Source organism: Carcharhinus amblyrhynchos, chromosome 5, assembly GCF_965287045.1.
Source record: "Carcharhinus amblyrhynchos chromosome 5, sCarAmb.v2.hapA, whole genome shotgun sequence".
Taxonomy (NCBI): Eukaryota; Metazoa; Chordata; class Chondrichthyes; order Carcharhiniformes; family Carcharhinidae; genus Carcharhinus; species Carcharhinus amblyrhynchos.
Window position 1 is genome coordinate 44,295,916 of NC_137328.1, and position 14,987 is coordinate 44,310,902.

The 14,987-nt window shown below is 36.5% G+C and overlaps 1 protein-coding gene across 4 annotated transcripts in view; it reads right to left on the reverse strand.

Annotated features, from left to right (window-relative positions):
* smarca2 (SWI/SNF related BAF chromatin remodeling complex subunit ATPase 2) overlaps positions 1-14,987 on the reverse strand; it is a 143,833-nt gene that overhangs the window by 37,404 nt on the left and 91,442 nt on the right. For 3 of the 4 annotated variants that reach the window (XM_080188711.1, XM_080188713.1, XM_080188712.1), the window contains exons 23-28: positions 11,816-11,862; positions 10,824-10,990; positions 8,642-8,805; positions 7,039-7,266; positions 4,384-4,422; positions 380-457 (exon numbers count right to left, since the gene is read on the reverse strand). In XM_080188711.1, the coding sequence (XP_080044837.1) occupies positions 380-457; positions 4,384-4,422; positions 7,039-7,266; positions 8,642-8,805; positions 10,824-10,990; positions 11,816-11,862 (723 nt within the window). The remainder of the gene's footprint in view (positions 1-379; positions 458-4,383; positions 4,423-7,038; positions 7,267-8,641; positions 8,806-10,823; positions 10,991-11,815; positions 11,863-14,987) is intronic. The other variant, XM_080188714.1, reaches the window with a different exon arrangement.

The window sequence follows — 14,987 nt, forward strand, 5'->3', positions numbered from 1 at the left end:
TTTTCCAGGCCCCTGTGCAAACAAGAGCTATAAAAACTGACTATCTGCTCCAAAAGAAGTGGTTGGCAGCTATGTCATAGTATTGGTGACACATGCAGTTACAATGTGAAAGAATTGACAATTTTATTTTTCTTTCCATGTAGAAGCACTATTTCTGAGCTGTCGCTAACAACAGCATTGAGCTAGAAAATATAAATGAATACCAAACACTGTAACTATGGCTGAATAAATAAAATTATACTTCTTCAGTATAATGTTAATATCTGTGAAACTAAAATGATTAGCCACATGATATCCTTCCTCTCAAACATTTTAAGGTTGTACAATTAGAAACCAAATTCTGAGCTTTTGACTACTTCACATAATTTTATGCCATTACCATAAACAACTCAAACTCCTCTTCATGCCGAGCAATCATCTGATTCAGCGTCTCATCATCTGGAACCTCATCTTCTTCCTGTAAGTCAAGGAGTTAAGATGGCAATTAAATATTTTCTTAGCAGTTGCAAGCTAACAGAACTAGATTCATGCTATTTATTGAAACAAATTTTTCAGGTTGATGGAAACATCATCTCTCTGCTAAGCTATAATTTTATTTGAAAACTTGTTTTTCCAATTGTACTTAAAAAAAAATATAATTAGTTTAAGAGGCTAGGGCCACTCCACACTAATGAGTCCAGAAACAGGGACAGGGTACACAAAAATAGGATGCTGCTGTTATTTTAAATCTCAGAATCTTCAGTAAGCATTATGTGTAGCACAGCAAATTAGATATCAGAATGCAAACACATTTGAATTCCATGATTTATGAAAGGTTAACATAGCGATGCCCATCAAATATAATGTGATATATGAATCAGTAACAGCAACAAGCTGAATATTGGGAAGATTGAAAAGTTTAGCTAGATAACAATGTTTTAATTAAAAAAGATCTTCAGTTACCATAAATTGACATATGTGTTTTTTTAAAAAAAGAATACATGACGGTGCAGAAAACTAAATGTGTCGCTTGGGTGACTAGCTGATCAAATGGTACTTATATTTGAAAGCAAACCTGTGACTCTTTGAAATATCAACACATGGTTATGTTGCTACCGCTCTGCAAGTTAGGTATCACATGATTAATCAAACCATCCAATTGGGAACTGCCATGCTGATCTGTCGCTAGCAATAAGCCAAGTCCGGGAATAAGTTTCTTCAAAATTTCTCAGTTCTGCTTTGACAAACACACTACTAGGTTTTCAGAAATTTCTCATCAATCTTTCAACACAGAAGACATCAAATTGGTGGGGATGGGATGCATTGCCAGGCTATAGCAAGAAGCCCAGAAACTTTCTTACATGGATACAAAGCAAGCACTATAGGTGGATCAAGATGACAGTGTGCTGGGTAATTTTTAAAAAAAGCACATTTGACAAGAGAACTGAATTGCTGGACACATCCAGAAAATAGCAAGATTGTGCCTTCTCCTCCATAGCTTCTCCACTGTTAAGCCAAAACTGTAGGGTTTACCATTTGTGCAAAAAAGCAGCAGACGTGATATTTAACTTTTGTTTTATTGAAGACCGAGATTTTATGTTGGATATCAGAGGGGTTTTTTTTTTGAGTACCAGGAAACAAAGATTGTACATTCCTATGATCTGGTCTGACTTTATAGGCAGAGAGGAATATTTCTAGTGCCAAGCAAGGTGCATTTCTTTACGTATGATCTGAGTTTTCCACCAAGTTTGAAAGACAAAATAAGCACTTCAGCAAACACTTGTCAGTTTCTCTCTTGAAATTTGTTGAGTGTGAAAAAGACAAGATTATTTCAGAAATTCCACTAAGAAGAGAGGATTTCATTAACTTATTATGTAGCAATGAACAAAATATGGAAGTAAAACTAAAATCCAACAAAGGGAAACTCCTGGAGGCAACACCATTTTCCCAAAAGCATCCAACTGACATCATAATCAGTTGATCAAAATGCAATACGAATTTCACAAACCAAAGCCAATGGATACAATGAAAGCCTGTGTGTGTTGCATTCAATCAAATTGAAAGGTTTATCAAGTTATTCAAGAGGAAAATGTAAAACAAAGGCATACATTTTGATAGTCACCAGAATTAAACTGTTTCCCTAGTCTTTCACATATCAAATTCAACTCAGGATTGAAGTGACAATTATTTCTCAGGTCCCTATTTAATTTTATCTTCCTCAGTCTCCAGTGCATGGTACCTTCATTAGAAACTAATCGGTGTTGATGTCAGGAATGAATGAGTACACAAATTTGTGTAACACAATTGACAAATCATGTCTACGAGTCCACAAAGGACTTATAGCATTGGTGAAACCGCTAGAATACAGAGTGCAAGATAAATAATCTACATTATTAAAAACAAGCAACTTTTTATACAGATCACCAGCACACAAAAATTTGTAGTTTTTCATCATCTATGTTCATAATTCTGACAATTCAACGTAATGGCACTTTCAATTAATTCTACACAACTGGTGCTACATACCAAATATCAAGTTTCAGGCACTAGAAATCAGTCTTTAAAAAAAAAATCTCAATTGCAATGATGCATTTTTACTCCAGACAATTCTGCACTACTCATGATACCACTGAGATGATGCAGAAGTTTTGCACTTACAGTTCTAAAAAGATCATGAAGTCAGACATGGCTGAGTAAATGCAGCATGATTCCATTGAAACTCATTATGCATTGTCCTTCCCTTGTCTATGGTATATTTTGAAAGTGCAGCTTTTCCAATTGCATAGTGGCCAAATACTGTGGTGCAAAGCCATATAGATCAGGAAGTTTCTAGGCTTAATCCTTGAAGCCGAAAATGGGTTGGGCGGGGTGGGGGGAGCGGGGGCTATGATTGACTTCACCCAGGGCTGAGTCAAGTCAAAATTCCAACTCCCGATTGCTATCCTGCTGGAAAGCATGAATGTTGACTGGGGGTGAAATGGAATGGCATGGAGGAGAAAAACACGTGATCGTGCTCAGACACTCTTGCCTCCACATTCAAATAGCCTATTGATTGTGTCCAGATTTGCATAGGAAAAGTGGCCACTTAAGGGCTGCTCGTGCAGATGGAACAATATGCAAGCAAGAGTCAGCATTTTCAGAGAGAACAGGTGAGAACACTGGCCAAATTTAAAAAAAAGCTTTTGTAATATGATTTAAGGCCAATGGAGAAAACAAAAGGGAGGAAATGAAGCACATATCAAATCACACAAACATGCAAACACATAGTAATTAGGGCATCCTTGCAGAATATAACACAATTGCTATGTGTCAGAGGCTGTTTAGATTTATTTGTTCATTTCATTAGTTACAGTGGCACCTCATTAGTGTGAGTGACCTATAAAAAGATCTTAAGTAAAGGTTTCTGTACTAGTAACATTCTTTTAAATTTGTGCAGATCTGATTAATTAGAGCTAGCCAATTTAATTGGTCATTATTTGTAAGAATTGAGATTCATTGCTAAAAATGAAAATTGTAATACATCAGAAGCTGCCAAGTTTGGATTTAAATCTAGTACTATATTACAACAAAAGACAAATTGCACCATTCAAATGGTTACATGCTTGCATGTTTTACTAGCTCTAATTTAAACAATCTTGAAATCATCTCTAAAATGCCCTAGCGCATGGAAATTTAGAAACCACTCATTGCAATATGTCAGCACAGTTAAATTACTTTTATCTAACTTCTTTTTAAATAGATAAAGCGACTTTGATTTTTCCTCATGATTATATCTTACTAACATCCTCACTGCAGACTTCTCACTTTGCACCTCTCTACATGAATCTCTCACTTAAGTTCTTTCTTTCCTCACGATCTATCATTGGCTGGGAGGTCAGCTGTTATATATTGTAAATCCTGTCAATCCCCAAAAATTGTAATTTATCACTACAACCCAAATCAGTAGCTTATAATTGCAGATACAGAACATAACATTGTCAACCAATTGCATTGCCAAATATTACATTTTATGGTTCCAACTTTTCAAAAAGCTTGGCGGTAACAAATGCTAATCAAGACAAACTAACAAGGATTTTATAGTAAACATACTATCTGGTTAACAGAACCATAGGATTAAGCCAATGTGAATTTTGTGCGTAGCCATCCATTATTAAGAGTTGAGAGCTTTTCAGCATGTTGAGTTAGATCTTTAACTAATTACCACTTTTGGTTACAAGGTTGGATTGACAAAATGCAATTCACTGAAAAACTCCAACTCCAATAGCTATTATGCTATCAAAACTAAATCAGCTGATTAAGTATAAAATACAGCGTATAAATAAGACACTGTTTGTAGCATATACTCATTTTTAAAGTTATTGAGCACAGCTATAGATCAAAAGCCGGCCAGTGATGTTATCCTACCCAGGTAGTACTGCAGGAAGGAGAAGCATTGGTGTCCCCCTGGTGGTGAAAGAATGCAATGTTACAAGATTGATTTCTCCAACAATACAGCAGAAGATGCTTCAGAACACTTGAGGATTGCACATGAAAGTAAACTGAAATTTTTCATTTTACGGGGAAATAATCAGTTATGACTGTTTTGCTGAATTCAGGCAACTTAAAAACTTTGGACAACGGGAATGGTCACTCCACACGTCATTTTAAAAATAGGAGCCATGTTAGCTATTGGATTAATTTTAATCCTTTGCCTTTCAAGGAAGAATTTTAACAAAAGCGCCACTCAAAAAAATCTGATGTTTGCAAACAGATGACTACAGTCTCAGCAATTTACATGCATATTTGCAACTAAAGCATCCCTAGAACATTGGTTCTCTTAAAAAGGTACCCTAAAATATTTTTTTAAAATAAATTAACCAAACTCAGGCCTATATTTGCTTGAAGAACATTGGATTATAAATGATTTACTCAAAAAGGAAGCCCCATAAAAACTTGATAACTTTCTGGCATGGATCATTTTTCTAGCACAGTAAGGATTAAAAGTTTATCCAAAACAAAAGCACATTTGTTTTATTACCAGGAAAAGCCCCATAACACCCAAATGCAGTACTTTGCTTATTGTCTCCATCCCTCCACAGTTAATTTCTACAATACCACTGAAGGAGAAAATGCATTATTTATTGGCTGTATGAATAGGGGTAATTTTTCATGAAAATTACTTTAAATTTTAAACCATGTTTTTGTTCATGGCTATTAGCAACACAATAAAACAGGCCCCTTATTGATGAGTTTCGCAGCCAAAGTGAATGCAAATTCACTGAAGAGAAGAATTATAACAGGTAAAATTGAAAGAAACTATATAGGGAGACAACACTATTTGACAAAAGAGATGCAGGACATAACCAATTGCTGCTATGCAAATTAGCTCATTGCAGCAAGTTTTCAAATTTGAAAAAGTCATCTCTCTGCCATCCTTAAGTACTTGAAATTAGCAATCAAAATTTTAAACTCTGCACACAAGTACTAATTATCGAGCATAACGCAGACCTTAACGTTAAAGATGTAACTGGATGGAAATAGAATAATTCACATTTCTGACAGCAATTCATTTTAGCATATACTGCAAACTCCATGATAAAGGCACATTCTGCAAATATGCAGAAGGCAGATAATTATTTCATTGTTTTGAAGATTTCATGTCATTATTCATGGCTTTGAGAGACTAAACATATCTGTTCAATTTTGATGGCAACAAAACAAAGCACAGTTTCGTTTGCACAATCACTGAACAATTTGGTCTGGTATAATTCATAGGAGTAATATACAAAATCTTGCACTTGTTTTGTACTTCAACACAAGATTATTTAAAAAAAACACATCAAGGTCTCATGTCACACATTTTTCACTAAATATGAATACATATGGGTTTTATTCTACAAAGCCTACATGTATGTTATTGAGATTACAGATCATTAACTTAAAAGCCCTTTGCTCATTTCATAGACTAGTGAAGGTTTCCTCCAGCCATATGAGTGACAACGATAGAGTGTACTTGCAGAAATTGATATTATTCTATCTAGGTCTTAGGATGCCTGCACGTAGATGTGTGTAACTTTCACTTTGAAATTCTACTGTGTACACTTTAAACTAGGATTGACTGTCAGAAAAGTATCTAAGTTTTATAAACTGACCAGATATTGTTAGCTTATAAACAATGTGCACCAACAATAATAGAATAATTGTCAAAAGTACACATAATATTAGTTTACTCTTTGCACTACTTTAGTTTCCCTGAGATAATCTTTCATTTGCAGATTCCTTTCGGACAAGAGCTAAAGTCCAATCAAAACAGCTCCTTTCTCCTCATTTCAAAACTGAGGAAGTTCCGCAAGTACGATGAAGGCAAGCTAATAGCATCTTACAAAAGGCATCTAAATCAAAGATATGGACATATAATCCTTTAACTATAGAATGGAATATGTTATTGATCCTGCAGTTTGCCATATGACTATCAGCTACTTAGCCTACTTGACTTGTTGGTTTAAAAAAAAATTAAAACTAGCTTTATAACAGCAACCCGATAGAATGCTGTCAATTATCTGCCGCAAGTAAAACCTATGGGTATTCTATAATCAATCCCCTATTGATCAGAGTTGTCAAGATAACATAATGAAGGCTGCATATAGCTAGAGGAACAAACCATGCTAAAATGAGGGTAAACCATGGAACATTTCAGAGAGGAAAAGCTAAATAGTACAAAGAGATCACATAGTCTTTAAATATTCTCCCGAACTTGGTTTGTAGCTACAACTGGATCATGCAGTATGTTTTATAATTGGAATGGTACTACCTAGTTTTAAAAGGATACAATAATTTTCCATTCTTACATACCTATGATGGCTTTAAATTAGGTGGTAATAAATTAAATATTCTCTACATGTACAAAATATTTACACAATTAATATCTCATTCATTTTATAAACATTATTCCTTACACCCTTTAGTGAGGTTTTTTTTTTGAAAAAATAGATTAAACATATCCTGGTGCAAATCCCAGATGTGTAGATTTTGCTTCAAAAGATATCACAGATTGTAATCATTGTAAAAAATTACACATACCTCATTCTGCTCCTCATGCTCCAACAAAGCCTGCAGGAAAGCTCGACGCTCATGACTTGAAGATTTTTGATCAAACATACCAGCCTGGATAACTTTCTGGTCCACATTAAGCTTGTATTTAGCAGCAGCAAGAATTTTCTCCTCCACACTGTTGACTGTGCAGAGGCGCAAGACACGGACTTCATTCTGCTGCCCAATACGATGAGCCCTATCTTGGGCTTGTAAATCCTTGAGAGTGAGTAGAGGGAAGAGGAGGAGAAAGAATGGATAAAAGGTAAAGGAAGAAGTCTCAGCAAAATTTGAATCTGGCAAGAATCAATCAGAAAACCTACAATTATTCTGCAGCTTACTTAATATGCACAAGTGCTGCTCTTAAACTTGATTTCTCCCCTCTTGGAGGTGACCCACCTCAAAATAAGAGAGCAGAATAATTTATATTTTTGATGTTGCTCCAGAACTGGTCAAGGGACAAGACAGAAAATGTTCTGTTATTATATGAAACTGCAGAAGTTCAGAGAAGATCAACAAAATGGACCAGCAAATAGAGTTGTTGCATAAATAGTTGTAATTTGATTTCAAGGTGGTTTAGGATCCAACTGTTTTCGGGAACAAGCAAAAAAATAGTCCTTACTACTGAAGAATTTAGATTCACACTATATCATTAAGTGATGGGATGCAGTCTAAAAATTCTGCAGTGATCTTACATAGATCCTGATATACTCAGAAAGAAGGTGCTGTTCAAACTTTCAACTTAAGCTTTAATGCTGTGACAAAAATATTTTAAACAACTTACACTAGTGCAGTGCATTTCACATAGTAGAAAATTTTAAGTGAATAATTCGAGTGATATCAATTTTTAAAAAGTTGACACTGAACCACAGAAAACGAAATCAGGTCAGATAACAAAGCTTAACCAAAAAAAAAGCAGGCTTCAAGGAGCATCTTAAAAAGACGTAGAGTTACAAAGGTGGAAAGATTTAATGGGTATTCAAGAGGTTTAGGCAGCTAAAAGCAAAATCTTTAATGCTGCAGCAATGAAAGTCAGAGATATTCAAGAGATCTGGTTTGGAGCACAGAGATCTTTAAAACTCGTAGGACTGGAAAACAACAATGAGGATTTGGAAACTGCAGCAACATTGGATGGGGAACCAGTGTAGGTCAGTAAGCGCAAGATGAATGAAATTTGGAGCCAGTTAATATGAAGCCAGAAATTGAACACAAATTTATGTAAGGTGGAAGATGCAAGGCCAGCCAGCATGGCAATGGAGCAGTTAAGCCTCAAGGTAATAAAGGTATAGGTGAAGGTTACAGCAGCTGATGTACTGAGGAAGGATTAGAGTTGAGTGAGATTACAGAAGTGGAAGTTTTGTTATTAATATGAAATTCTTGGAATGCCTCTTCTGAAATTATGATGTACAAGCACAGCTTTTAAAAAAATGACAATTACTCTCCACAGACACTGGAAGATGAAAATTGTTTAAAATGGACACATAGTATTGACATGTATTGTTAACAACACTAATAATTTTTAAAAATTCTCATGCTTGCTTTTTTTTTCTTACACAAAACAACCATGGTCTTTGCAATAAAATAAACATCACACCTGATGTGGATTCCAGTCACTGTCAAAGATGATAACAGTATCAGCAGCTTGAAGATTCAAACCTAGACCACCAGCTCGGGTACTAAGCAAGAATATGAAGTACTTGGAGTTTTCTTCATTGAACATTTTCAGCAAAGCGCCGCGGTCCTCTGCTTTAGTTGTTCCTATGTGTACAGGATAGAAGATAAAACTCAGGAATACATGTTTTACCACAAAAATAAGCCAATTCTTGATTATTGCAACATTTACAGGTGCAAAACTCCACCACATAAATCTAAAAATCATCTGCTTTCAACTAAAAATAAATGAAAAATCCAAGTCTAGAAAAGATTATTCACTCTTTCAAGAGTTAATTTACAATTACTCCTTCATAGATGTCTCTCTCACTTCACATGCTTACCCTTCTCCCTTTCAGTGAATACCAAAATTCTAGGTTACAGAAAGAGACTCTCATGTCCTCAGCTTATATCTGAAAAGGGGCCAGAGTGAAGAAATCCAAGACTACAGTGTATACTCACCTGACCTTCTTGTAAAGAAGTCTCGTTCCAAGAAGGTACAAATGTCAGCAACAAACCGCCATGAGAGCCTGAGCCTTTTGAGGTTGTCGATCAGTCACGTAGAGGACACAGCCTCTGTCTGTCTACCCTTACGTGGGAGCTGTCTTTACTTCAAGTATTTGAGTGCAAACCTTCCCCATGGCAATGCTTTCTGGCATGTTAGTTTCAACGCTAAATAACCTCCTGTTGTACTCATCTTGAATACTGCGGTAAGGTCCAGATACCTCAACAGATCGCTGTTAATGCCAGGATAAGTTGGTATTTTGCATATTTAAAGGTCTGATTCTTGCACCTTCAGGGCACATGCCACTTGCTTTTGAATCTTGTGTATTTATAAGATCATAAAAAATAGGAGCAGGAATAAGCCATTTGACCCATCGAGACAGCTCTGCTATTCTATCAAATCATGGCTGATCTCCACTTTACTACCTGTGCCCCATAAGCCTTGTAAATCAAAAAACTGTCCAACTCAGCCGTGGATATATTATGACAAAACCTCCATTGCCCTCATATTTTCATACCTCTGGTAATTTGCCTGACAATGGGGAAAACAAATTGGGCGGCGGCAGGAGGTTTGCCTCAATTATCAGAAGGATCAGGACGAACCAAGGCCTTTAAGTAGCCAATTAATGTTGCTGGGATTTAACCAATGGCAACCGGTACTGGCTGCAAATGGACACCCAACATGCTGAAATACTGAATTTGTTTTCCAGTATGTAGTTCCAAAGGTCAATTTTGAAAGAATGTCTCATCATATGATCAAAAATATGAAACAGATGATCAGTCAGTGCCACTGCAACAGGCATTCCTGTTCAGAAAATACTTTGATTTGATTTATTATTGTCACATGTATCAGTATACAGTGAAAAGTATTGTTTCTTGCATGCTATACAGACAAAGCATACCATTCACAGAGAAGGAAATGAGATAATGCAGAATGTAGTCTTACATTTGATGAAAATTGTCAGATTAAAATACTTCATAAACAAATGAACACCCTGCCTATTCATACTGTTGAATTGCAGCAGCATTTGGGGAAATTTTATTTTGAATTAAGAACAATAGCTAATGGTGGCATGCCAGTTAGCACTGCTGCTTTGCAGCACCAGACACCTGGGTTTGATTCCCGGTTTGGATTACTGTGTAGAGTTGGCACGTTTTCCCTACATCTGTGTGGGTTTCCTCTGGGTGCTCCTGTTTCTTCCCACAGTCCAAATATGTGCGGGTTAAGTGGATTGGTCATGCTAAATTGCCTCTTAATGTCAGGGGAGTTAGCTAGAGTAAATGCATAGAGTTATGGGGATCGGGCTTGGGTGGGACTGTGGTCGGTGCAGACTCGATGGGCCGAATGGTGTCCTTCTTTAATGTAGGGATTCTATGATTCTAATGATACCCAAGTTATAAATTTAATGTCACTCAGAACTAAATGTCTAATCTCACTTAGCTATAGATTAGTCATTTTCATTAAATACAACTGAACGGTATCATGTGCATTGTCTTTCGGTTCATATTGGATGCTTTTCTGCATACGTGTCTACATAAATCATCTCACAATGACTTTAATCATAATACAGACTCCACTGGGGCAAATGAGATGCAGCCAAGTTCTCATGAGTGGAACATACCATCAAGTCGCAAGTACGGAAAACTTCTGAATGCAAAATAATCTTCCATAATGGTCATCAGTGAGGTCATTTGGCAGAACAGCAGTACTCTGTGATTAGAAACTCGCAGTTTTGGCAAAATGCGGTCCAATAATTCAAATTTTCCTGAAGCTCGATATAGGTCAGGACTAAATGGAAGTAATGGAAGCATCAGTATATTAAATTGTTGTATGGTTAGATAAATACTTTTACTTTGAACATTTATTTGTCCAACATTTAACCAACTAAATTCAGTTGATTATGGCATAAAACAGTGAGCTAAAGTAAATAGATTGCTCCTGCAATCTCATTTATCTCCTAGTTATTACAATATAATTTACTGAACATATTTCAAGAAAAGGACATCAGTTGTTAAGTTGCCACATGGTGATCCATCTTACTCTTACTGCAAAACGACAGGGCATGAAACTGCACAATTAGGGAACTGCACAATTGTAATTGAAACCAGTCTTCCCTAATTGTTACACGATGCAGCAAAAGATAAAGTCAATTCTGTTACAAGCCTTGCTCCAAACTTCAACTAAAGGGAAATCCATTCCTGCGCTTTAGACAGGATTTGAACTCCATCCATGCAATAAAAAGAGTATAATTTGTTTTTTAAAAAAATACTTAAAAGGAAACAACTTTTGAACACTTCATTTTAAGCATTCTCTTACCTTCTCCCCACCATCCAACAAAAATAAAGATACACAGTAAAATTGAACAGCCTTTCATTTTTTTCCTCTATCAAATAATATGATCAGCCTCATGATAGCAATATGGATGGAAGAAGAAGAAAATAATTCCCACATACCTTTTAGCTTAGTATAAAAATCACAAGTTTATGCATGATGTACAAAAAAACTGGCTCTAAAATACACAAGTATATATGCCACCTTGAATTTAACTCTTAACATTTGAAGCCACATCACAACTTTCAAAATCTGTACAAAACAAAGTATTTTACCACTTACCCAGTAATGAGCCCTCCATTATAACCCAAGTGTTCAGCAAAAGATTCCTGCAACAGGAAAGCAAAAAAAGTCATTGCAGTGTGTAATTATCAAAAAGTGTAATTTAAAAAGCATATGAGGAACATCAAACCTAGGGAAAAAAAAATCAAAGAAGTATTACTTAGAAAGGACTGAAAGAAATTATATGCTGTTTCATTTGCCCTAATAAGTGTTATACTTTATTATTTATATGAGCGGGGGAGGTAAGTAACTGTTCTTTCACTAGTCTGGCAGATCAAAATATAATTAAGCTATTTCCAAAAAGCACTTCATTTCATTTAGCAAAATATTTAACAGCTAAATTATACAAAAATAGAAACCTGCCTGCTTGAATTATTATTAAAGTACTGCATCAAAGCCTGTCAATGTCTTTTGCCCATAAACATATTGAAGTTCAGGTTTGATGAAAGGTTTTTTACAACATGAAATAATTTCTGTTTTCTCTAGCGTCTTTTTTTCCCACCCCACTTAAAAGCCAGGATTTCTTGCTAGAATATAATTCTAGGTGGACACTGTCTGCAATTTGGCCTCAAACTCAATGACTCTAAGCCTAAGCTTCTCAAGCCAAAAGTACTTGCTGCAAATTATGTGTGCCCCGGATCACAATGGTAATCAGAAGCTCCCACATTCTGTGGCCATGGAACATAGGACATCTTGCCATCCTTATGTAATTTTACTAACTACTTAATTATTTTATTCACTTATTTACTTCATGTTTTCTTAAAATTAATCTTACCACTAAGTCCTGCACAGTTTTAAACCTTAGGAATTGAATTGAAACAAAACAGACAAACTGATAGCACAAATAAAAATAATTCAATATGCTCACTTAGAAATATGTTGAGAGCTGACAGAGTGAAACCTGAATATTGAAAGGTGCATGACATTTAGGAAGGACAGGGATGTTAGAAAATGTGGACAGTGCTTGTGTTAATGATGGTATTAGTACATTAGAGAGGAATGACCTAAATTCAGGAAACCAGGATTATAAGTGATTCAAGTACATCGTTAATGTACGCTTAAACTGGACCAATTGACAGGCAACACGACAGCTCAGTGACTATCACTGTTTGCTGTGCAGTTACAGGGACCCGGGTCGGATCTCCGACTTGGGTCAGTGTCTGTGGGAGTTTGCACATTCTACCCATGCTTGCGTGGATTTTCTCCGGGTGCTCCGGTTTCCTCCCACACCCCAAAAACGTGCTTTTAGGCTGATTGGATCTCCCTTAATCTGGCGCACATATAATTCCCTAAATTTGCACCCCTTTATTGTGGAGTCCACTAGATGTAGACAAAAGTCGTAGGTAGGAGGAGGATTGGAATGAGGCACTCAGTGTTAAAATGGGCGGCGCAGACTTGTAGGGCCTGTTTCCTGTGCTGTGTTGTTCTTTGAGTACAGATGAGAAATGATAAAAGCAAGAAGTCACCCATGGAAGTGGTATAAAGACTCCCAAATTGTAACCACATAGTAAGACACAGTATAAACGAGGAGATATTGGGAGCTTGTCAGAAATGTGTGGCAATAATCATGGAGGATTTTAATTCTCCATACAGGCAGATAGAGACACAAGAACTGATTAGGGACAGTCAGCATGGCTTTGTGAGTGGAAAATCATGTCTCACAAACTTAATAGAGTTTTATGAAGGGGTAACCAAGAAGGTAGATGAGGGCAGTGCATTTGATGTTGTCTACGTGGATTTTAGTAAGGTCTTTGACAAGGTACTGCATGGTAGATTGTTGCACAAGGTTAAAGCTCATGGGATCTGGTGTAAGGTATCTAAATGGATACAAAATTGGCTTCTTCACAGAAGCCAGAGAGTAGTTGCAGAGGGTTGTTTTTCAAACTGGAGACCTGCGACCAGTGATATGCCTCAGGGATCAGTGCTGGGTCCATTGTTATTTGTCATTTATATTAATGATCTGGATGAGAATAAAGGAGGCATGGTTAGTAAGTTTGCAGATGACACCTAGACTGGTGGCATAGTGGACAGTGAGGAAAGTTACCTCCGATTGTAACAGGGATCTTGATCAATTGGGCCAGTGGGCTGATGAATGGCGAATGGAATTTAATATAGACAAAATGCAAGGTAATGCACTTTGGTAGATTGAACCAGGGCAGGACTTACTCAGTTAATGGTAGGGCGTTGGGGGAGGGTTACAAAACAAAGAGATCTAGGGGTACATGTTCATAGCTTCTTGAAAGTGGGGTCACAGGTGAACAGAGTGGTGAAGGTGGTATTCGGCATGCTTGGTTTCTTCGGTCAGAACACTGAACACAGGAGTTGGGACATTGAAGTTATATAAGACATTGGTAAGGCCATACTTGGAATACCGCGTGCAGTTTTGGTCACCCTATTATACAAAGGATATTATTAAATTAGAAAGAGTGCAGAAAAGATTTACTAGGATGCTATTGGGACTTGATGGTTTGGGTAATAACGAGAAGCTGGATAGACTGGGACTTTTTCCTCTGGAACGTAGGAGGCTGAGGAGTGATATTATAGAGGTCTATAAAATAACGAGGGGCATAGATCAGCTATATAGTCAATATCTTTTCCCAGAAGTAAAACTAGAGGGCATAGGTTTAAGGTGAGAGGGAAAAGATACAAAAGGGTCCAGCAATTTTTTCACTCAGAGGGCGGTGAGTGTCTGGAACAAACTGCTAGAGGTAGTAGTAGAGGTGGGTACAATTTTGTCTTTTAAAGAGCATATAGATAGAACATGGATAAGATGGTAAAGAGGTACATGGGCCAAACGTGGGCAATTGGGATTACCTTAAGGGTTTAAAAAAAAAAGGGCGGCATGGACAAGTTGGGCTCTATGTCTCTAATCTACATAAAACTAAATAAAACATAATTTTACATCTGGAAAAATCAAGTGAGCAAAAATAACCTTGAGGAGTTCACAGGATGTTTTTGGGATAATTTCTTAGAATAGCAACCAGGTAGCAGGCTATACCAAATCTTGAATTCTACAACTTATCAGGATTACTTGATAACCTCAAGTGATGACATCCCGAGGACGCTGTGATTGTGAAATGATTGAATTTTCCATTCAGTTTGAGGGAGAGAAGAACGGGTCTAAGACCAATATTTTAAACTTAAATAAGGGAAATTATGAAGGTATAAATAC